This window comes from Manduca sexta, chromosome 1, assembly GCF_014839805.1.
Source record: "Manduca sexta isolate Smith_Timp_Sample1 chromosome 1, JHU_Msex_v1.0, whole genome shotgun sequence".
Taxonomy (NCBI): Eukaryota; Metazoa; Arthropoda; class Insecta; order Lepidoptera; family Sphingidae; genus Manduca; species Manduca sexta.
In genome coordinates this window covers 587,476-612,905 of record NC_051115.1, presented here as the reverse complement: position 1 = coordinate 612,905, position 25,430 = coordinate 587,476, and the positions used below count along the sequence as shown (strand labels likewise).

At 37.8% G+C, this 25,430-nt stretch overlaps 2 protein-coding genes across 4 annotated transcripts in view; both read right to left on the bottom strand.

Moving 5' to 3' along the window:
* On the bottom strand, positions 1-3,928 carry LOC115452180. 2 transcript variants are annotated; one of them, XM_037447524.1, is made up of 3 exons: positions 3,717-3,928; positions 880-1,032; positions 1-281 (listed from the first exon to the last, which is right to left on the bottom strand). In XM_037447524.1, the coding sequence occupies exons 1-3, from the start codon at positions 3,743-3,745 to the stop codon at positions 35-37; spliced, it is 429 nt and encodes a 142-aa protein (XP_037303421.1). In that variant the 5' UTR covers positions 3,746-3,928; the 3' UTR covers positions 1-34. The 2 variants fall into 2 exon arrangements, with proteins under 2 accessions (XP_037303421.1, XP_030036506.2); XM_030180646.2 differs by lacking the exon at positions 3,717-3,928 and adding an exon at positions 2,092-2,173.
* A 7,960-nt stretch (positions 3,929-11,888) lies between these two features.
* The window catches only part of LOC115452181, a 51,486-nt gene continuing 37,944 nt past the window's right edge, over positions 11,889-25,430 (bottom strand). For both annotated transcript variants that reach the window (XM_037440376.1, XM_037440356.1), the window contains 4 exons: positions 25,045-25,221; positions 24,134-24,259; positions 22,166-22,273; positions 11,889-21,641 (listed from right to left, as the gene is read on the bottom strand). In XM_037440376.1, the coding sequence (XP_037296273.1) occupies positions 17,628-21,641; positions 22,166-22,273; positions 24,134-24,259; positions 25,045-25,221 (4,425 nt within the window). In that variant the 3' untranslated portion in view covers positions 11,889-17,627. The remainder of the gene's footprint in view (positions 21,642-22,165; positions 22,274-24,133; positions 24,260-25,044; positions 25,222-25,430) is intronic.

The following is a 25,430-nucleotide window of genomic DNA, read 5'->3' as shown; positions in this document are numbered from 1 at the left end:
GCACTATACATAATAACTTTATTAAAACCAAAATTCACCAGTAATAATCAATTTCCCATCCATAGTCAATGGGCCACCATTTATTATACTTCTTCTGCTGCACAGGAGAATATGACTTGATCTTCGCCTTTAGAAACAGCTCTCTCATCTGCTGCATTCTCTTCTTTTCAAACTTCATGTTTAACTTCCTCTGCCTCTCGTTGTCTTTGATCCACTGCTCGTGGCGCAGGAGCTCATCCAGGTCAACTTGTGTTAGCATCTCTCGGAATTCCTCCATGTAACTGAAAAGATAGAGTTTAAAGTATGGCTTTTGCTTGATCGGGGTACTAGTCTTTTTTCTTCCTTGCTCTTTTGTTGATGTGGCTGTCTTATGTACAAGAATTTTTGTCTTAGATCGTCGGTTAGAATGTTTTATTTTAAGCTTTGGTAGAGGGAGTATCACTGTGTTCACCAAACGTAAAATGGCTGCTGGATGCACTCCGTATAGTCAGATTCTTACGGCCCAAACACTTTCATAAACCCTGTTTTCTTAAAGTCACATGATACGTTTGGTCTTGTCACAAAACTACAATTATTACAACCTGTAAGAAATTTTAAAGTCGTTGGGCCCAGTGCCGTCTTTACCCAAGGATGTAAAGGGTGTGTAATACCAAGACGGTCGCCATGGTGCCGCCAGCTGATCGCCCGCCAAAAAAAGGTTGACGGTAAAAGGAACGCTTTAATCTTTTGCTCGAACCTTGTGAAAAATTTTATTTTGTTTATCGGTGCGAGGACTGATTTCGGTGGCGCCCAATATATTTAACAGCTCTGACTGGGGTACCGAACCCTTACTTCCACCTCCTGGAAAGACTAAAAACCTCTATATTCATTTTATCATACCTATATTTCTTTGGTATTTCGTGAGCCATGTTAACAAGATGGAATATTTCGAAATACAACTTCTGTATCAGCTCTGTTCTCTTCAATGTGGCGAAGACTGAATCTGCCTTGGATTCCATCGGTCTCTTGACATGTTCCACCATCTTCTTGTATCTGTAAGAGGTTTGTTTTCATGTAAAATACTATTGCTCATAGACAGCAGCAAAGCAACATCATCAGCGTATTGCAGTCCACTGTTCGACATAGGCATCTCAAGGTACGCCACAGAGCCTGGTCTGCTGCTATGCATCCAGCTGCTGCCGGCCCTTTTGTGTAATTCGTCCCGCTATCTGGCAAGAGGGCGTCCCACGCTACGTACGCTATGCAAAGGAACATATAAATTTGAATTAGTTTTGAAGTATACAGTTTACAGTTTGGTTGCATATATAGATGATATGTTAGGAAGGTACTTAGGAAGTTGTTAGTGAAGGGTATACAGAATATTACCTTTGGTTGTAGCATGTAAGAGATCTTTGTCTACACAAAAGAAAATATTATTTGATATTTATTTATGTACTTATATACAAATGTATAAAGATGGACTTGTAGACGACAGTCGAGGGCTAATCATCTCTCGTCAGTCGAAATTCTATTGGACCCCACTCCTTATCATCAGGTGCAGAGGGGTCACTATGGCATGCCTGTATAAAAAGAAGACATTCTCTCCCACCTTAGGGTGGTCGAATTTCTTCTATATAAAGTTCCTACAGCAAAGATCTCAAACCTAAGTTGAAATTAGCAAGTTCTCAGATGCTGTATCTTATTTTTGTATTGTACTGAATGATGTAATATGTAGTGCTGTTGGTGTACCTTATCTATAAAAATAAATGTACCTTATATATAAAAAATGAATCCCTATTTCCCATGGTCACGCCATCACGCGTGAACGGCTGGACCGATTTCACTATTTTTTTTTTGTTGTGTTTGTTATTATCATGAGAAGGTTCTTATGAAAGAAAAAAATTGCGCGGAAAATTTGAAAATTTAAGAAAACTTAACGCAAATATTAATTTTATATAACTGTAAATTGTTTGAAATAACTGTCAGCGATTGACAGAATGCGCGCTGAAAATTCATTGTTAAGACGGGACAACGTCTGTCGGGTCAACTAGTTACAAATAAATAAAGACCTTCAACTAAATATCAACCAGCTTTCCATCAATACCAGTATACCTTTCAATAATCTCTCCCATAACATATCCCTGTTCGTAATAAGGAGACTCTTCGAACATAAAGCGCATCCTGTTCATTTCTATCGTACGCTTATCAGCATCTATGTAGTACGTCATCATGATTTGTAGAAGGCGGTTCGGCACCACTTCGCTCATTTCATAAGCTCTGTACTTTTCATTGCGGAAGCTTTGGTCCGAACGCGATGGGGTGGAGACTATAAAAAAATTACCCTGGAAATGTTAACTGCGCGGGATAAGTACTTTTATACATGACTATACGGGAGGTAGGTCTGTTATATTTGGTTCCGCCTAGAAAGGTACTATCGGAATGTCTATTTCTGTCAAGCAGTGTAGCCACTGTTGTTTTTCGGCTTGAACATTGTAGCCAGTGTAACTAATGAACATAACAAGACTTAACATCTCATGTTTCAGGATGGCGAGCGCAGTGGAATACCAAACAATACTTTGTAATTCAAGATGTGTTTCTACTGTTTATGGGCGGTCGTATCGCTTATCAAGCGAACGGCAAGCTCGTCTCGTCATTCAAAGCAATAAAAAAATATTTATAACGACGAGCGAACTGCTCGCCTAAAAGTATAACACGACTGTAATAGCATAGATTATTTATAAAAAAAAGCTATATTACTATGTATAATGTGATTATTTGTGTAAGTTATTGTAAACAAATGCATTAAGGTACCTAAAATAGAAATTGTAAACATTTGTCTGAAATGGCGGTAGTGCTATGTTTATTGATGTATATCAATATAATATATGTAATAAATATATTGTATAACAAATATAGTGGTCCTTGTTTCCTTGAAAACGCATCCGTCCTTCCCTACTTGATTACTGACGTAACGTATTTATCACTGATGTCCTGATGGTATAAAATGATTGATACATGTGTTCGTTTGCTTATATAAGTGATCTGTGTATAAAAATACACAATTATTTTAAAATGTCTCTACTTAAAAATCTAACAACTGCATATTAACAAGAATTACAAAGTACTGCGTGGAAAGGCACTACATTCGCCTCTGTGAGCTAAGAGTTCTTATAGTACTCAATAATTAATCTAGATAATGTTTAATACATTCTTTTAGCACGGTAAAAATACGATGTCGCTACCAATGGCGAAAGGTCCATATAATCCGATTCCTGCCGTCTTCCCTTTCGTAATTTACCTAACACCCGTATTCATAAACGTTATTTATCTAAGGTCGGAGCATTGCTGTGATAACAAGTCTGTTTCTCAGTGCTGACGGCATGACAGCCTTCGCAGTAAGTTAGACATAGGGCCGTTGTGATTGGCTAATATTGAGATACAACTTTAATCTAGTTGGCTATCGGACAAAGCTAAAAAAACAGCAAGCTGTCAAACAAAGCTGAGAAACAGACTTATTATGACAGCAATGCTCCGTCCTTAGATAAAAAACGTCTATGAATACGAACGTAATTATTAAGCAAGTTAGGCATATTACTCGTGTCCCCGAATTATTTTGTCACGTGTCGCCACTGGCAAGCATGCCATTGGTTCGCCATTCCTGGTATATTATATTCAAAACAAAATACATCGTCAAGGAAAATTGTTTGATTCTTACGTTATTCTTGGTCTTTACTTACAAAGTAAAATAAAAAGAGATGTCGTCCATAGCTCGTATTTAGTAGAACACAAAACACTAAATATTGTCGCCATTTTATAATTATTTTCTAATCACATGTTAACAATGCTAAAGAAAAATTTCTCAAAACAAAAGATTTACTATATTTTTGCTAAATTATTTCAATTATATTGGTGAACAGGCATGAATTTAGAAGTGCGTTTAAGGGGCCAAACCACATTCTGATTTTTTATAAATATTATGATGTCATGCAAGCCGCTCAGCTAATAGTAAGTTTCATAAGTTTATTCACTTTATTCATTTAAGGTAATTCTTGTGCGTTTGGTCTCCACACCGAATGCACGCCCGCACGCGGGGAAACATTCGTCGTGGCCCTAGGCACACAGTTTAGTATACCATGGATGTCAATACACATTGAGACCTAAAAGGGGGCTCTTATCCTTTCCACACACTTCCCTCCCAACTCTCTTCCCGGGTTTTGCAGTCGCCAAGCCGAATAATTCCAGTATTTCATTCGCAGGTTCCCTCGGATGTTGATTACAGAGACGACTATTAAAAAAAAACTAATTGCGTGATCTACCTACCTATAAAAAGGAACAAAAGCCATGCTACAGTTATTTTCTTTAATCCCACCCGAACGAAGCCGGGAGAAAATGCTAGTAATATCTATATTTATTACTAGCTTTTGCTTGGGCCTTGCCCGCGTAAGAGATTTTCCGGGATATTTTTTTTCCGATTTACTTGATATGTATCGTTACATTATGACCAAATTACACAAAATCATTATAAATTGTAGCCTATGTGTTATTTCGATGTATAACCAATATTATTGTAAGAAAAGAAAGAAAAGTTTCATCCAAATCCGTTCAGCAGTTTTTTCCTGAACGAGGAACAAACATACATCCATCCTCACACACTTTCACAGTTATTAGTAGAATTAAACGTAGTTATCTAACCACTTATTGTTATCGCGAATTCGCCTCTGGGTACACGCATTGCTAATTTCATACTCAATGGTTGTAGATATGAATAAGCAATTAATGTGAAGTGTTAGTATTTACGTAAACCATGGCTCATTTCTATTTTAAAACTATTATACAGGGTCATTTTGTCATCGCATTAATAAATGAAATCACATAATCATTTCTACCTCTCCTGACATTGTGCTAAAAACCATCCAAGAATAACGAAAATGTTTACCAAAAATCCCAGTTTTGCTTTTAAATTTTTTTTAATCATTTTGAAGTATAGTGTGAATATGGCGTATGTGTGTGTATTTCTGACTGAAAGTGTGATGTTCGACGAATCTTAGAGTAGTTGTACTCTAATAGTAATTAAGGCGCGTAGAATTAAAATTACATTTTACGGAAATTTATTTTGTTCGAAACATAAACAATTTTATATTACAACTAGAGTTCTTAAAACATTTGACGCACTCCCCATAAGCTACGGTGTACCACAAGGTAGCATTCTTGGCCCTACATTATTCATCGTATATATGAATGACCTGCTAAACATTTCAATAAATGATGCCGACACTATATGTTATGCGGATGACACGGCTGTCATCTTTCAAGGTGTTTCATGGGATGCAGTATTTAAGACGGCAGAATCTGGGTTGGCGAAATTAGCACAGCGATTGAATGATAGCCTACTGACAATTAATAATCGCAAAACAAAATACGTTGCTTTCCATAAAACACGAGCATCAAAACCCAACACGCCCCATAATCTTTTTATTCATTCCTGTGCCTCGTACCAAGATTACCCCCACAAACCCACTTCCTGCAGTTGTCCTTCCATTGACTATGCTAACACCATTAAATACCTTGGCATTCTTCTCGATAAAAATCTCTCTTTCAAAAAATATATTTCGTATTTATCGGGGAAACTAAGGAAATCTATCTATTTCATGAAATCTCTGCGTAACTCTGCATCTTCATCCATTTTACTCTTAGTTTACAAAGCGATATGTCAATCTAGTCTCACATACTGTATATCTGCATGGGGAGGGGCCGCAAAATCTACTCTCTTAGAGCTTGAAAGAGCTCAGCGGGCTGTTTTAAAAGTCATGTTACGAAAACCCTTTAGATTCCCTACAGACGACTTATACAAGGAATGTAAAGTATTAAGGGTTCGCCAATTATACATTAGCAAAGCAGCTATCGCAATTCATAAGCGCGTTTTAAACTCTGAAGAATTTGTCAATTTGTGTTCTCGACGCACATATAGAATCCCCCCGCCGTTGATAAAAGTCGAGTTTTGCTAGACACCTACCAAACTATATGCACTCTTTCATATACAATAGAATTTGTCAGCAACTGAATATAAAGCTCTTGACTTGTAAGAAAGCAAAGTACACATTGGAAAAATGGTTGCAAGACCTTAACTACGAGGATACTGAGAAAATTCTAACGGGTTTTGTTTAGGGCGCAAACAAACAAACACCAAACACACACACACACACACACACACACACACACACACATATATATTGCATTTACGTATTTCTAATAAGCTCATATTTATTCATACTATATTTATATATATTTTTTACCATTAATAATACCGAAGATGTGAACCGGATTTGGTCGCCATATGAAAATGTAATTGTATATTGTTAATTCTTATTTGGTTAACTGCGATACGGGCCTGGAGCCTAGTGCAGTGACCGCCGTGAATTGATGTAACTAATGTGAACTGAACCTAAATATATTTCTATTTCTATTTCTATTTATAGAAGACAAATAACATTAATATAGTTTTTGAACATTTTTTTATGTGGTTTTCTTTAGTAACGCCATGTCAAAATGACCCTGTATATGGAGGAATAATAATGTATTATGTACCAAAAGGTTTTAAGTTTTAGTCTTAGATAAAACTGTATTTTAAGGTGAAACATAAAGTTGTGAATGAAAAAGAGCTTCTATGCATTGACTTCCATCGAAATATTCTTATTTATATAAAATAAATACTAGTGGTAGGTCTCTCATGTGTGAGAGTCCGCCTGGGTAGGTACCACGGCAATGTCTATTTTTGTCGCTAAGCAGCAGGGTGTCGTCACTGTTGTGTTCCGGTTTGAAGAAAATTATAGCCAGTGTAACTACTGGACATAATGAGATTTGACATCTCATGTCTCAGGATAGCGTGCGCATATTAGATTTTTTGAGTAATTTGTAATTCAAGGTGTTGAATGGCGTTTCTACTGTTTATGGGCAGTCGAATAGCTTACCAATTACCATCAGGCGAACGGCAAGCTCATCTCGTCATTCAAAACAATAAAATAAAAAAAAAAATAAAGCTTTTCGATTTTCTCCCCTCCGCCCATCCTAATAAGTATCCTTTTCCTTCCCTCACACTTGCCTTTTCCAGATACCCCCTCCCAACTTTCCTCCGAGCACTACAGTCGCTAAGCCATGGGATTCAAATATCCCATTCGCAGGTCCAAAAATAAAAAATAATAATTAAAACACCCATTTTTATGACTGTTTTATACAACGGTCATGTCCATTTCAGCTCCTTATAGGCAATTATGTTAAAGAAAACACATGTTACCATTAGTTAAATATACATTTATTCGAAATTACAATATCTAATTACTTTATCACACAAATCATAAAGCCCATCGTAAAAGACTTGCACTCTAGCTCATATCCACTGCGCCAATAAACGTAAGTCCACAGCTGGCAACACCAAAATTTAAAAAGTAACGTCAAATTTCAAATTTCGAACGACACAAATGTCAAATTTGAAATTCGAACGACACTGGCGCAATATAAAGAACGCTCGTCGAATTTGAAATTCGAACAGCGATACTAGCGCCAACTGCCAACTTACGTCTACGGACCTCACGAAGAAAAAACCGTCAACGCCAAATGATAAAAGCGTGTGACGTAACAATACGTCATGTCCGTTCGGACGCCATTTTGTAAACAAAAATAATTCTCGTTTGCATGCTTGTATCTTCGAAACTTAAAACCGTTGAAGTTGTGTCGGTAGAGGTCATTCATTAAATTATATGTATGATAAATTATATTCCCATTATTTGGCTAATTTTACAATTATCAGTTATAAAGGACTTAATTTTTTTACCAAATAAAACACGTTAAAATTTCGAAATTATTCGTCCTTTATACGACGAATGAAAATGACGAATGGAAAAATTATGAAAACAAATTTAACGTTTTTAATTCTTGTAATAATAAAATAAACATATCTCAAACCAGATGGAAGACTTAGGAAAAAATACAACATATAAGTAGGCGGATAGCTAAAAACAATTCGATGTTACAAGGCAGTAAATATCATATCGAGCTATATTATAATATTAACATTAGCTTAATACTGATTGCAGACCAAAAACCAAGCGAGTTTAGTTAACCTCGCATTGCTATGAAAATTGCACAATAATTTACATAGATTGTACACAAGTGTTTAAAAATAACTATGCTTGCTACATCGAATGCACGCTCGTACGGGGGGACATTTATCACGGCCCTAGGCACACATTTAAGTGTGTATACCTCATGGTTGCCAATTCACATTAAGGCTTATAAGGGCTCGCGAACATCCTTTCTTCTCCCCTCCTCCCATCTTAAGAGGTTTCCTTATCATTCCCTCACACTTCCTTCCCAGCTATCCCCTCCCAATCTTTCTCCAGGTCACTGCAGTTGCCAATCCGGGAGATTCCAGTATCCCTTTCGCATTTCCCCCGGTGTTGACTTCAGGATCCGATACAAAAAAAACCTACGCGAGCTAAATTTTGCTTAATTCTTGGTCTGCTATCGGCTTGAGAGAGATAGTCGCTTAACTTCGGCTGAGTAGCGTTGTCTCTCTCACACCTCTGTGGCAATTTCTCGCTAACTTGTCAATTATCTGCCTATAGTTCGATGTGTTATTTACTGTTAATATACTTAAGTTTTTACCTTTGGAAATGAGTTGTAACAAATAAATATTAGGAACAGATTTTTTATATTAGGCGGCTAAGGTTATAAAAATGTTCAATATAATGCGAATATTCATTATAACAGTAATTATATCGTTTTCATCTTGCATGTCATGAAATAGTAACTCAACAGGTTACAGCTAGATGGCGTTGTACCACAGTTTGCGCCCACAATTAAAATATTTGCAATTTCAACGTAACTTTGCAACACTTAGGTATTATCTATAAAAGCCTGCCTTTGATGTTTTAAATTCGATAAAAAAGACTACAATCTAAAATGCGTGCTAATTTTAAGTTACTTTCTATAACGTGGTCATATGGGAGGTGGCCAAAAAAACTGATGGCACTCATGGTTCTAGCGTATTATACTAATACTGCTTTCGATATGATAGAATTCATTACAGAGGATACCAATTTTTCATTTTTCCATTACATTCTTTGACCCAATTCTAATTCGCATTTCACATATTTTCATTCTTTTGCAATTCAATAACTGGACACATCAACCCTGATTCTTATAGAATCAAATCATATTTAAAAAAATTCAAGTCTAGACCTTACTTTTTCCATCCAATCATACAGCTTTCTTAAACATTCTTTACTATCCGCATTACATTCACCTCTAAAATTGATTCTGAATATTTCATAATACAAACAGTCCTACATTATTGTTCTGAGTACCACATTTTTTTTGGCAACGTCACGTGTTAGCGCATGGGCTCCCAAACTTATTTTCTCATAGACCACTTTGAAAATGTTGCTGTTACCGATGGACCCCCTGCAGCAAATTTTCTATATACCCCAGAATATGCAAGTTTTTACATGTCATTATTATCTGCCTACATTGATGGGTGAAGTCCAGCCAACATTTTAGTTCTCTACTATCAAGGCCGCTTACGAATTGTGAATCCCTATTTTTGGGCATGCCAACGTAGACTCCCGTCGAGTCTCACGTGGACCCCTGGGGGTCTACGTTTACCACTTTGAGAATCAATGTGTTAGCGGAAGACATTGGCACTCAATATTTATCTGTAACCTTTAAATTGTACCTTAGACCATTTAGAAATGACTTGCCATCATTAATGCCTCGAACAAAATATTCTGCACACTTTAATGTAACTATATAGAAAGCTCAACCTACGTCTGTATTGTTATGAAAACCACACATAAATCTTAATATTATAATAATATCAGCCCTGTATTATATACTGTCCCATTTGCTGCACGGGCCTCCTCTACTACTGAGAGATTAGGCCTTAGTTCACCACGCTGTAGTGCGGTTTGGTAGACTTCACACACCCTTATAATTCCTATAGAGAACTTCTCAGATATACAGGTTTCCTCGCGATATTTGCCTTCACCGTTAACGCAAGCAATAATTCATAAAGAACACACACATAATTTAAGAAAAATCACTGGTGTGTTGGGTTTGAACCTACAGATATTCGTCTCGGCAGTCCGTTCCACACCCAACTAGGCTATCGCCGCTTAAACAATTTGCTGATTCCTAAATATGTATAAAAGCTGTGCGACCTGTTTACAAAGAACCTGAAAATACTTAGAATATATCGCCAAACACGAGCCAGACAACCTGGGAAAGCTGCTCATGGTCGGAAAGTTAGAAGGAAAGAGACCACAAAGACGAAACCCCAATCTATTTAAATCTATCAAGCATTCCTTTTGGTGAAGAACTTGGTTATCTTCATACCATTTTTAAAAGCACCCATAAAAACTCTTAAAGCGACGCGCTTAACACAACATTTATATGAAACTTCATCAAACTACCTTCAAACCCGCAATTCTCTTCTCAAATTAACTGTCAAACCGATCAAAATGGCCACAAAATCTACGTGTTTGGCTTCTCAGATGCTTTTAATACTTATAAAGCATCGCCTTTATCACCAAAGAAGTAGGCAAAGGTGCACCCACTTTTCAGCAGCACGTTCCCAAAGCCCTTAATAAAGCAAAAACAATCATCACGCCTTTACCCTCAAAGGAGTAGACAAGGGTCTACCCTCTTTTCGCTAGCGTGTTTCCATGATGTCATATAGCAAGCCTATCGCCATATCAGGCACCAATTCCCTCCGGGCTGATACTGAGCAGAAACAATTCGAATATAAATGCCCGACCCAGGCCAGACCTTTTATCGATTTCCTAACGTGGTTACAATACAACTTTTACTCCTATTTTTTCCACAGATTATCAGTCTTACTTATAAAAAAATTCGCAAAGCTATGCTTAGTTAAAAACAAATTTACTCGATCAGCTGTTAGTCAAAACCCGCCGTCTTGCCTCTTAAGTTTAAACTAGGAACCGGTGATGTTTTTGACAGCTATTTAAGCAATTTTTAACCAACTCTTAACGCTAAAACAAGTTTATAAGCAAGACTGTACATATCTAGGCAATTCTAGACCTTAACTATGTTTCTTCCATCTTATAATTCTTATCTCTCTGTGCTCACTTGAGAACTCTGGGACATTTAAATTTAATTCTGCTTTACATATTAACAAGAAAAAAATACGCCATCTAGCTGTACTGCCTTGAATCACTAAATACGAAAAACTCAAACAGATTGTTTCTATATTAATACATGCTTTGGTTGATTTTAATTAAGAGGTTTATGTTTAAACAAACGGGGATAGCCTAGTTGGTTGTGGAAAGGACTGCCGAGACGAATATCCGCAGGTTCAAAACTCAAACGCACCTCTGACTTTTCTAAAATTATGTGTGATTCTTTGTGAATTATCGCTTGCTTTAACGGTGAAGGAAAACATCGTGAGGAAACCTGCATACCTGAGTTCTATATAGGAATTTTGAGGGTGTGTGAAGTCTGCCCACACTGCAGCGTTGAAGACTAAGGCCTAATCCCTCTCAGTAGTAGAGGAGGCCCGTGCAGTGGGACAGTATATAACACAGAGCTGATATTATTATATTAAAAAACGATATGTAAGTCTTCGGTCTGCAACCTGCATTATGCTTTGATAAATTATACCAAATATATGAAACAAAGTCCTTCGCCGCCTCTGTCTGAAAGCGATAAACTCAAAAACTACTCAATGAAATTCGGTATGGGGATAGTTCGAGACCTTGGGAAGAACATAGGTTACTTTTTATTCCAGAAACATCTTTAACAAAAACTAATTTGAATTAAATATAGGCGGTAAATAAATCTTCGTTTAACTAAAACTAATTAACGGTCGATATCAACAAGGAAACCCAACGTTTCTCTTGACCTATCAGATCAAAGCATGTTTGACGGACGATTTTGATTGGTTCATTCTCAGATCGGAAGATCCATTGATCCCTTAAACCTATCTACCGACACAACTTCACGCTATGTCCCTCACGTAGCAGACAGAACAATAAATTCGCCAAAAACCTAAACGGAAGCATAACTTCACAGTTCACATCTTATTTTAAAACTGGTCAAACACATTTCGTGTAAAAAAAAATACATAATTTATAAATACACTACGTATGATGGAGTTTTAAATATCAATTTTACTTTAATATTACTAAAATAAATAATAAAACATATAACTAAAAATTTTCTATTATTTGGATTTAAAGACTACCTAATAAGCGTTGTCTTAAGACTACATTGTATAATCAGTGTAGTCATTTGACTACAATGAATGAATATAGCCAAAAGACTACAAATTATAATTGCACTATTTGCTTGTGTGAATATTTTAGATAAATCTCGTTTACTAAATTTGTATCATGCGAAATTCGCTTCTATTTGCTAAAACATAAGTAACGCAACGAATCGTAAGAACAAGTATGGAGTAGCAGCTCGCAAACGAGAGTTTTCTATCATAATCCCGTCTCTGATCTACGAGAAACTGAGTCATTTAGTCTCTAGAGTGTAGTCATAAGACAACAATGTACTAAGACGCGCGGACTGACATTGGAAGCATTTTTATTTTTCAAACGAAATCCTTAATTACATAAAGATATAATTGCGAAAAAGGTTGTTTTTCTATGACAATAGTTTAATGAAGAACTGCACAAAATTAAATTCTCTAGTATAATTTAAACGTAATACAAAAAAATTACTATAATGTACATGAAACTAGTTAAATATCTTGGAAGATGTGATAGTCAAAGGTTTTAAAAATTCATCATTAGACAAAATTTGCTGGTGGTAGGATATATTTTATATCCGCCCGGATAGCGACCGTACACAAGGTGTTAAAACCCGCCATAGTGGCCCACGTGTGTCGCGTTCCGGGATCAGTCTGTGTATATCATGTTCCAACAGGCATAATTGTGTCGACTGAGGGGTAATCTTTCGCAGTCGACATTCTATTGGACCCCACTCCACTTACCATCAGGTGCAGTCACTTTGTCTAGCCCGTATAAAAGAAATGCTCTAATACTACCTGAATTTCTAAAAACCAAAACCAAGTAGATTTTAATAAGTGCAGATTAGTTCTATAATGCAGTTCTGAAAGATGTGTTTTCGTTTTAGGAAAAATATTGTACTATTTCATGTCCTCGCGATAATTGGACCTAAATGCAAAAATAAAATTGATATTTAAAACTTATGTTTCCAATGCATCAGACAATAAAAAAAAAAAAACAAAATATCAATTCGATAAATCGACTTCTATGATTTGTTTTAACACTTAATTAGCTTTTATATAGTTTTTGAATTTAATACATAGACGCGGGTTAACAATGGCCGCGGCGAATTTTAGTCGCACGACTAATAATCGCTGCGACTAAAAGTCGGCCGGCAGTCGCAAGCTCCGCCGAAACGCCTTAACTATTATAAAGTTCTGAACATGAATCTTTCAAACGATTATCTGTACATATTATAATTAATATTATTTTTTTTCCATTGTTTCTATACAAGTACAGTACAAAAGTCCGTATTTTTTTTTAATTTCAATTAATTTATAGCATTATTCGAAGACAATTCCAAAAAAGACACCTTACAATTTGTTACACGTTAATGATTTTTAAGAACGCGCGTTAATTACATACATTAAAAAAAAACAACTTCTCAGTCCGTAATGTACACCGGTCGACTAAAAGTCGACAACGTTTTGAGATCACAATAAAATCGCATCGGTTATGCGGCCCTTGATTATAGTATAGTGGACTATTGAATGGATATCGCACATACTTTATGCTAAAAATAGTTTTAACCTAATAAACTTAGCGTTCATATTTCAATGACTATCAATCACGTTTCGTATCAAGGAAATATAAACGCTAAATTTATCAAAATAAAATTCAAAATATAAAAACTATACTTGACGTTCATATTCGTGGTTAGCGATAGCATAAGCTGTTAAATTACGTGATATTTTTAAAACAACAATAATGACGTCACATCCATGAAGAATGGCAACATTACTAGAATCCTCAGCTCAATATAAAATTTGAGATGTTAATAATAATTCACAATAGTTAAACCGACTTTGTCATTTTTAATTTAACCTACAAAACTTGCTAAATTCAACTAAGCTACCAGTTGTTACGTCGTGGATATCAACAGTCACAAAAAAAAAATAAGTTACAATCAAAAGATTGGGTGAGAAATTCGCGCGATTCCACAATCGCAACCTGCGATTTTTTGTCGCAGTTGAAACATTGCTTTGAAGCGAATGTATTGAATCATTTGGTTAATTCAAATACGATTGAAATTAAAGCAAGGCATTCAAAAGTCCACTTTACTTAATATAAGATAATTTTAACACATTTAAGTTTTTGGGTTTTTTGATTGTCACAATGTTTTAAGGATTGTTTTTAATTTTGAAGCGACATATATGTCAATTTCAAAATATATTATATGTATGGCTTCGACACTAAAACAGCTTCTGGTCTATATTTCGAAAAACAATAAACAAAAACTTCTAGTAAGAATCTTATAGCAAATAGAAAACAAATCATTATGTTCTGTTTCAACAAAAAAAAAATTTTGCCAAATAATTCATAACAAACCGAAAAAAACTTTTTTTTTACAAAAAGTTTTGTTTAGTAGATCGGAATGATCGCGTCCCAAAAATATTCAAATGATAAAAAAGACAAACGATCTTTAATATGACGTCACCCGCATTATATGCGCGCGTGCGAGGAAAACAGCAAGCTAAGCTTTCGCGTAAACCACATCATACCGATATTTAAATTAGGAATTACTGAATTTTTAACCGTTTTCAACTTTTTAGTGATGTTTATATAATTATGTATAAAATCAAACAATGCAATACACTATTAAGTCACCTAAAAAACATTCCTTAAAACATAATGACAATCAAAATATTCTTCGTTACATTGACAAAAAATAGTACTGGAAATTGAAAAAAATATTAGTACGATCAAAGTAAAATTAAAGCATACCTTAGAATTCTCCAAAGAATTTTAAGGGTATGTGAAGTCTGCCCGCACTACAGCGTGGTGGACTAGCTTAGACCCTCTCAGAAGAAGCCCAACAGTGGGACAGTGTATAAAGGGCTGTAATATTATTATAATGGGAAATCCTCGTTGCCCTTTACAAGGTGTTGACTGCACCGATCCTTCGAATGTCTGATGGCATTCTTAGTAAAGGCCAGGTCAAAAGTACCCTGAACCGGCGAGAATGCATGAAATTGATGAAGGTGAAGCAAGAGAAGTATGCCAGAATCGTGCAAAGCATAGTCTCTGCCTACCCGTATGAGATAGAGACGTGATACTATGTTTGTATGTAGGGGTAGTTTTTAACGAGTATATTTTTCAATAGCCCGATATATAGACGAATCATTTTTCAATTTTGTTTTTTTTTTCGATCTAAACCGTGTCAATATGTCTCAAATTATCTATGCTTACATCAAAATGAAAAAAAAACTTTATAATATTTTTTTTGATTTTTTTCAATTTCCAGTACCAATTTTAAAACTTGACACGTTCGTTTACAATGTGTATCACCGGTGACTCACAACTTTAAAAAACACTAAAATATGGAAACCATCACCTAATCAACTTTAGCAGAATACAAATGATAAATACTCACTCTCGGGCCACATTAATGGCTAATGGCATTAATTATCGCATGAATCGCAACGAAAAGTATGCAGTCCAATAATATTCAAACAAAACAGTGTTCCCTATGCACACATACAGATTTTTTGTGTTTGTAAGAGATGACGTATTTAAACCAGTATGAAAAAGAGAGTATTTCGCTGGCTCCCTATTACAAGGTACTATATTATATAAATTTTACACAAATCGAATTATATATAACATATAATTCTATTGTTTGTTATGGTAAAAATTTCCAACAAAACCCGAATGATAAACAAATGGACATGATATTGTTATTTAAATTTTTTACCAATATGAAAATTTTAATCATAAACTTATCTACATAAGTACAAAATTACCATAGGACCTTGTATTAGTAAGCCAAAAAATTGTCATTTATATGCAGTGTGTGTATACAATATCCTATAGCAACCACCGTACACAAGGTGTTAAAACCCGCCATAGTGGCCCATGTGTGTCGCGTTCCGATATCAGCCTGTGTATATCTGATTCCAACAGGCATAATTATGTCGACTGCCGACGGGAAATTATCTCTCGTCAGTCGACATATTGAACCCCACTCCACTTATCATCAGGTGCAGTGGCGTCACCTTGCCGTACCGTACATAAAAAAAAAACAATTCGAGTCTTTACAATGTTTTTGCTAATGGCGAATCTAAAAAAAATTTATTCGCGTGGACCCCTGCAGTTAAATTTCTACCATATTCCCCAGAATATGCAAGTTATTATGTAACAGTCTCTGAGCTTCTAAAAATATCTGCCTACATTGATAGGTGAAGTCAAACCAACATTTTAGTTCTTCACTATCAAAACCAGATAAATATTCGTGGATAGATTACTTGTGAACATTGTGTGTGCGTAGACATAGGGCCGTTGTGATTGGCTAATATTGAGATACAACTTGAATCTAGTTGGCTGTCAGATAAACAAAGCTGAGAAACTTGTTATCACAGCAATGCTCCGTCTTTAGATACGTCTTTGAATAAGGGGGTTAATCTTACTGCACTCTACATGAACTTTATGCGAAATCTCACTTCACAATACGCGCAGTGCTTAAAAAGGAGTACCAAATTCTATATAAATAATGAGCGATTTAACATTATTGTGGCCCGAGCTTGGGTAATCATCGATCGCAGGATGTCCACTGAACATGGGCCTCCAAAGATTTCCAGATCGATCTATTGGAAGCGACCCGTATCCAGCTACCTCTTGCGATTTTAGTAGGTCATCTGTCTACCTCGTGGCTGGCAGCTTAAGTAATACTTATAATCATTTCAATGATGAACTTCTCGTGGGTAGCTTAGGTAATGCCTATAATCTTTACAATGATGAACTTGATCAATCATTTGTTCCCCAAAATAATCTCAAAAATGTCTACTTGAGAATTTACTTAAACGTGAGTTTAATAAATAAACCTTGCTACATGATAGCAACAAACATATTCACTTTGATTAAAGTGTTTTTGTCAATTGTATTTTTATTTTACCCACGATGAAGGCAACACTTTTTATGCACATATTAATGTACCTTTCGAATTCTAGTATAATTCCCTTCCTCTTTAACCAACTCCAAAAAAGGTGGTGTTTAATTCACCATATTTTTCTATATAGTTAAATATTGGATGTAATATAAAATATAAATTATTTTGTTGGTACTGTTAAATATTATGCAATCTATATACATTGATAAAGTAACAAAAAATGCCAAAACGCCAAATAAGTTGATATTTTATAAATAAATTGCAAAAAAGGTCCCCGTGTGATACACAATTGTATACGATTTGTGTCATTATACCAATAATAAAGCCGATTTATGATCACCGGTGACTCCTAAACATATGTGAGTCACCGGTGAGTCATTTGTATAAATATGTATATCACGTATTATTAAAACATGTATCACCGGTGATCCATAATCAATGCGTACGCAATAAGTTTATCTAGCCGACCTGCTCGGTTTCTCGCCGCAATGGCAATCCTCGGTGATGGAATCAAGCGATATTAGACTCTCTTGCGACGTCCTAAGACACGCTCTACATCTAGAGTCGACGGAATTTCCGCTCTGAGAATTCGCATCTTCGGAAACCGATTCCAAACTTCGCAAACTCTCTACCGAAGTCAATTTATAAGATCTGCGAAACTCGGCAATCTCTTCTTCGCTCATATTCAATGCTAATAACGAATCACGGGCCATCTTGCCCAAGGAAGAGACTTTCTTCTTTTTTTTAGACAAAATAGAGTCCATTTTTGCCAACGGACATGGCTTGTTCAAACTTTCTGGCAAGGATTTCGGACTAGAGCCACTTCTGGTGCGCAGTTTCGTTCGTCTTTCGGGTATATCGCGCGGCGTAGTGCTTTCGGGCACTTTGAACACAATCATTTTCGGCTTTGGACTGGCCTTCTCGCCTTCGTTACTCAACTGCGATAAGTCTTCTAACGAATTCGATTTCTTTAGCTTAGCTCTCTCGGGTATCACGGGAGAGGTCTTAAGTCCTATTATTTCTTTCGCTGTAAAGACCTCTGGCACTTCAACTGCTTCATCGATTATCAATTCTGGCGATAAATCGATTATTTCCTTTAATTCCGCCTCTTCCAATTCCTGAGCGAGAGAGCTTTGCGCTTTTGGAGTTTCGAATTCTTGATTTTCGAATATTAAGTACGAAAGAGCATCTTTTCCTACATCTACTGCTTCCATGTCTTGTATTTTCTTATCACTAGGTTCCTGTGACATCACAGCTTTATCAATGGTGTCATCATCAATAAAATCCAATTGGATGTTATTATCAGCCGCTTCATCACAAGTTTCATCTATAGTTGCTATCGGTGCTAAATCACTCTGCACCTTAATATCATCAGTTTTGAGTTCTTTGTCTAACAACGGTGCTGTGACTTCCCACACTGCGTTTACTATTGGCTGGTTCTTCACTTGTCTTTCAGTTAATTCGAATGCTAAGGCTTTTGTGTTACTCATACTAGGGGTCAATGTGTTTTCAGGACTGATATTCTCTTTAATACCCCTAATGACTTTGCAAGGCAATTTGTCAACAGGCTGTCCTGTTTCAGGACTATTCTGCTTCTCCAAAGAATTTTCAGACCCTGAAGACTTGAGTACGGCTGCGAACGACCTGGGCCTTACCACGTCAGCCTTAAAGTCGTCCAGTCTGACCTCCTTAACCTCCTCATCCGTCGCTTGACCTGAATTCTTATTATTATCGCCCGCGTGGGCGTTTTCACATACATTCCTATTCATATCGTTGGGCTTCACGAGATCTGCATCACTAGCTCTATTATCGTTAGAGCCGGAGTCACTTTTTAAGCTTAAAACTAAACATTTTTGTACTAAATGGTCATCGGTGGTGTCGGTAACTTTGCGTTTGTTCGTTTCTGTCGGCTCGCTTGTGTCTGACACTTGAGTGGGGAAGGATTGGAACTCGCTGAGAGTGTTATCTGTGTCAGTTGATGGCGTTTTACTATCCAGTTTTCTTGAAAAAGACTCGTCTACAAATGAGACTTGGACCCGCTCGGACAGCGTCGAGTCTGTCGCCTCGGAGGAGCTGTCGTCTCTATCGTCCTTGTCCTTTTCTACAGTACTTCCCCACGACCAGAAAGAGCTGGTAAGAGAAGAGTCTTTCCTTGGCGGAGTGTTTGAGCTGGACTTTCTCTCATCATCGCTTTGAGAACCTCTTGAAAAGAGACTTGTCGGGTGCTGGAAAAGGCTCAACAACTTTTCTAAATGTGAGGGTTTTGCATCTCTGTCGGATTCCGGTCTTGGTATATGAAAACTGGACGACGGAGGGACCCAAGATATCTTCCTCATGCGGTCCAAACCCTTACTCTTTAGCGCTGGCACGTCGAGCAAGCTTGATGCTCGTTTCGGCGATGACGTTAACGTCTCTTGTAGTGGAAAGCTCTCCTTCTTCGTAGTCTCTTTCAAGCTAGAGTTGTTTGTAAGAGTTCCTTCGTTTGACGAATTATCCTCTTTATTCTCCGACGGATGTTGTAGAGAATACTCTATTCCGGAATCAGCTGACGTCACCATTAACTTCTCCTGCCTAGCTGATTCCAGCGAGCTGACACTGGCTTCCAAACTTGAAAGCGAATCGTGAATCTTCGTTATCTTGCCGAAAATAGGCGACACGCTTTCATTTGAACTGACTGATGTATTTAAAAAGTTATTCACCGGCGTCAGCTCGCTCGTCGACTCTATGCTGCTCTCCGTAGACAATCTGACATCAGCTTTTCTTCTGTCCAGCTCTGTGTCTGATTCTATAGACTCCTGGATGATTATAGGTCTGGATATTATCTGCGTATTGTCGTTAAGGCTCTCCACAGAACTGCCAGACACTTCGAGCGACGAGCTACTATCACAAAACGGACTTCCGGTCAACCTCTTGTTCATCAACCGCGATACCTCCAAATCTGGACTATCCAAACTCGATTCACTTTTATTTTTCTTAAGAACTACACTATCTCGTATATTAGCAGGTACATTTTCAAATTTATTTACATATTCGCTAACTAAATCCTTTTTATTCTTCGTTGATAGATCACGCATCTCCTTTATTATATTTCCTAAGTCTTCGGTCAGCATTTCTATCTGTTTCATCGCCGTGTCTTGCTTCTTTATGTCGTCTATATTAACGAACTCTTCATTCGCGTTTCTAACCTCATTCGTGACCGTTACTTCTATCTTAACGTCAGTTTTTTGATTGTCATTAACCTCAACACTTTTCGAAACTAGATTAGTTTCGAATTTGAGTATATCACCACTCGACACTTCACTACGTGACACTTCTGTTTTGTCTTTATAACACTTTACCGCGTCACTGTAAGTTTTATCCTTCACTAAACTGTCTTTAACACTATCAGTCTCACCAACTTTAATCTCAAACGGCGATTCAAGTCTAGATTTAATTTCTGACACTATTATTGCTGATTTGGGTATTTCCGGACCAGGTCCTGGTATTATTGCTGTCTTATCAGGTACTGTAGGTTTTAATGGTTCTGGTGGAACTTCTTTGGTCCCTATTTGAGCCACATCTTTATCAATTTTATCAGCTAGTTTCACTTCACTGACGTTGCCAATCATGATTGCCTCTGTTTCACCAACAGTTTGACTCGCCACGTCTTTAGCTTCTTTGGCGTCTAAAGACCATGTACTTTTAGGACTTTGGGTGAGTCCACTTGGGGTAACTGTTGGTATTGGAACTGGTTTTGAAGCTGCCGTTGTCTCAGCTATTGGCATAGTAATTAACCCTTTTCTAGTTTCTACATCAACTCTTGATATTTCTGTTTTTAACCCTTCTACTGGAGTAGGTGTCGCAGAGGTGGGTACAACAGTCTCTGGGGTTGCAACAATTCTGACCCCAGGCCTGTCTGGATGACTCTTAGTCACTGCGATAACACTTACTTCTAAATTATTTTCAACTTTTTTCGTTTCCTTCTCTATATCTTGACGGACATTTTCTTTGACTACACTCTGTACAACCTTTACTTCAGTATCCTGTGATCTTGTTATACAAGATGCTGCACTTTTTACATCCTCCTTTACTATACATGGTGCGTCATTTTTCACAGAATCCTTCACAATCGCTGGTGCTTCATTTGTCCCTACACTTGAATTTATACATGGTGCAACTTTCACATCTTGTAAGGGTATACAAGATGTTTCAAATTTAGAATCCTGTATTGATTCAGCAACACCCTTTACACTCGTACTCACTACAGCTGCAATACTTTTCTCCACTGCTGGTACCACCACAACCGGTTTCACCGGTGCATCCGTGGGTTTACCATCAGCGTGCGGTATTGGCGACGGTGATGGTGATGGTGACGGCGACGTGTGCGTCGGGTTGTACATGCTGTCGTAGTTCCTCGTCACTGAGAAACGCGAGGTGCTGCGGCGCGGTTGTGTAGCTGGGTGGACTTGAATCTGCGGTGGCTCGGCTACCTGTAACGAATAATAACATATGTCACCCAGATCTGAAGCGTGATCCGTTTTTATTACACTAGCAACATCCAGAAATAGAAAAAAAAAACTACCTGCATCTCACTACTATAATTGTGATGTAGTTGGGCCGAATCCCGGGTCGGGCAAAAATAATTGTGACTGGTTTTTTTCATTTTAAAAATAACTCAGTCGCAACTTGGAGTCAGGAAGTTGGCGGTGTGATACCCCCGTACCTTGGAAAGTACGTAAAGCAGTTGACCCTGTGCCTGATCTCTCTGGTTATGTCGGATTGCCGTCTCACCTGACTATGAGAGTGAAGGAACAGAAAGTGCTTATAGCACACACTTGTGCACTATAATATCTCCTGCGTGGCTGATCGCTGATTTTAACCGAAATTCAGCTAGAGAGTAATGAATTGCAAAAGATGATTTACTTTTTGATCAGTTATTCGTCACCCCCTAATCTGTGATTAGATATCAGTCTAATCTGGTACTAAGTGATGGAATACACTAAAATCGTCTCACCTGGACCACTTTGAACCTCGACGGCGTGGGACAGTACGTGGGCCGCGTGGGGGTCGAAGGGCTGGAGCTGTCCGTCGACGACTCGCGGTCCGGCGTCACTCGAGTCACCTGCAATAGGAGTTCTGATAACTTAGTTCCTTTTCATCCAGGCACGTCAAAGTGCAGCAGTTTAGGGAAGGCCTATGTTCTTGAACTTCCAGAGACTGACGTGAAGAAGACGGCGAATCGACTCCACTATCTGATGGTAAGTCTAGATCAGAAGTTCCCAAACTCTTTTTTCTCATAGACCACTTTCGAAATTGTGCTGGTTCCGGTGGACCTTTTTTTGTAGTTTTGCGGAGAAAGTTCTCTACCACTACCGTCCAGCATTCTGGGCGTCTGTATTATTTGTCTACATTGAAAGGTGAAGTCAAGCAAACATTTCAGTTCTTTACTATCAAATCGTCTTCTCGTCCAAAAGACCTCAGTGCCTTAAATCGAAAGTCTTCGATAGTTGTGTGTTACCAGTGATAACATACGGCACCGGGACGTGGCCTCTCACTATGGGCCTCATTAGGAGGCTCAAGGTCACTCAACGAGCTATGGAGAGGGCTATGCTCGGTATTTCCCTACGAGATCGAATCAGAAATGAGGAGATTGGGGGAGGTCTATGTTCAGCAGTGGACTTCCAGTGGCTGAGATGATGATGACTATCAAACCAGATAAATTTTCCTAGACCCCCGCTTACGAATTGTGAAACCCCATTTCTTGGTCATGTTGGTAGACCCCCATCAAGTCTCCCGTAGACCCCTGGGGTCCACCTGATCCACTTTGGGAATCAATGGTCTATATCGACTGATTAACGATGATTATTCCTTAGCAGTCATCATAATAACACCGGTCTGTTTGAATCGTACGGTCTGACCACAGAACGCGAGTCACGCGGGCTACAAAGGCACAATAGGGTAATTGACGACTGTTTTTTAATACATTTATCAAAAATGTATAGAAAACAGGATTTTCAATATCCACGCAATAATAAATAAGTTATAAAACTTTGAAATTTCATGGAAACGGAAGCTGTCAAATTACGGTAATAGTGAAACGTGACGTCACCTAGTGCCACCGGCCATAACGCTGCGTGAGTGAGAAAAGTACAGCGCGATAACCCCACCACTATTGTTCACAACAATATTTCAAATATTAATAACTGCTTTATTTTTCAACCAATTTTGATGCTGATTTCACAGAAAAATTTCTTTATCAATTTTTTTTTTGTTACATATAAAATAATAAACTAAATCAAACATAGGAAACTACTCTATTATGATGGTTTTTTGAATTCTACTACCTATCCGTTTGATCACAAAACGTGAGTCACATGGGCAACTATGGCGAGTTTCCGCAGTGTGTTCGATGGTCATTATCCAGGGAGTTATGAAGATCCTACCATATTTTATTTTATTATATTTGTGTGGCTCACAGCAAAAACAAAACAAACATAGGCCGAAATGAATACAATAGATAAGCCAATTACGAGCCAACGCGGATAGTTTTTGAAATTACTTTATCTTAACGTCTTTAAATCTTAAAAATATGTTAACAAACGTTTACTAACTTACATACTTAATCTTAGGTTATTTAAAAAAATATATATATATAAAAATGAATCCCTATTTCCCTTAGTGACGCCATCACGCGTGGCCGCGTGACTGATTTCATTATTTTTGTCAGAAGGTTCTTATGAAAAAAAAAATCAAAAAATTGCGCAGAAAATTAGAAAACAACAAAAATCAAAAAATTATATAAAATTGTCAATTTTTTGAAATAACTGTCAGCGATTAACAGAATGCGCGCTGCAAATTCATAGTTAAGACGGGACAAAGTCTGTCGGGACAGCTAGTACTTAATGATAATAACAAAATGCCGTTGTAATTTATTGCCGAATATTAATATCCAACCTTTCAAGTTATATTCTAGTGTACTTACGGAGAACCGCGAGTGTGGCACGGGGCTGCCGGCGGGCGAGGGCGAGGGCGCGGGCGAGGGCGCGGGCGACGGCGCCGGCGACCGCAGCCGGCCCGAGCGGCGCTCCTCCTCGGGACACAGCGGCGTCTGATCAATCAGGGTAGAATGAGTGGGACAATCATATGTCCACGTAATGGAGGATTTTGCTGGTGGCAGGTCTTTCATATACACCTAGGTAGGTACCACCGCAATGTCTATTTCTGTCACTAAGTAGCAGTGAGTAGTCGCGAGGGAATTGCATTCTCTCCACTATCTACTAATTATTTATAGTATAGAGCAGGGATCGCCAAATAGCGGACCGCAGTCCGCATCCGGACCGTCGACCCATTTTGTGCGGACCACGAAAACATAGCAACTTACACTGCAGAGTATGTAATTTATAAAAATGTATCCCCCGCGTTGTCTTTGTTGACGTCAATTCGAAAACGGCCGGGCGAAGTAACGAACTAACGAACGAGAAATAGTTCACACATTGCGAATTTTACTCCAAACCGCAGACAGATAATCAAATATGACATTTTTCTCATTGATATTTAAAAATGTACCTTTGTTATCTGTAATTAAATTTGTTTAATAAATATTTTATTCTATAAAATGTTGTGCAGACTGCGATGGTCATTTCATTTCTTAAGGCGATACCTCAAGGTCCATTTTCATACATTTTGTTTCACCTTTAATCTGGGTAACTAAACAAGTAATGTGAATTTAAATTCTTTACTTGCCAATACTTGTTTAGTTACCCAGATTAAAGGTGAAACAAAATGTATGAAAATGGACCTTAAGCTACCACCTTAAAAACGAACCCCGAGCTAAACTAATTGGTGACCTCTGATGTAGTGTATAGTATAGCACAGTACAGGTGGGGCGGCTACCTTGAGCGCGTGCGCAGTGTTGCAGGTGAGGCTGATCTTGCGGTGCTGCGCGCGCCGCTCGCCGCGCTCCCCGCGCTCGGAGCGCTCGTTGTGAGCGCAGCGCGCGCGCAGCGCCTGCGTCAGGCGCCGCACCTGCGCCGGCTCGCTCTCCTCCGCGTCTGGTACGTCCTGCTCCTCCTGGAACGGACCGGATGGAGTCATGAACACTGTTGAATGTTTAATGATGCATGCTGTAGTTTACTGTAAGTAGAGAAACGCAGCTGTCTTCTGCCGTTATACTGCTATATGTGAAAATAATGTAATAAATAAAATGTAACATTTTGGAGGAGACATAGTAAATAATATAGAAAACTGAACTCCCTCTAAAACTCTGTAAGATTATTGCT

Bases quoted from the DNA above. Each gene is read 5' to 3' on its own strand.
- LOC115452180 (XM_030180646.2), bottom strand. From the start codon at position 2,168: ATGAACAGGATGCGCTTTATGTTCGAAGAGTCTCCTTATTACGAACAG. The intron at 1,033-2,091 runs GTATACTGGTAT...AACCTCTTACAG, and splicing joins ATGGGAGAGATTATTGAAAG to ATACAAGAAGATGGTGGAAC. The intron at 282-879 runs GTATGATAAAAT...CTATCTTTTCAG, and splicing joins GAAATACCAAAGAAATATAG to TTACATGGAGGAATTCCGAG.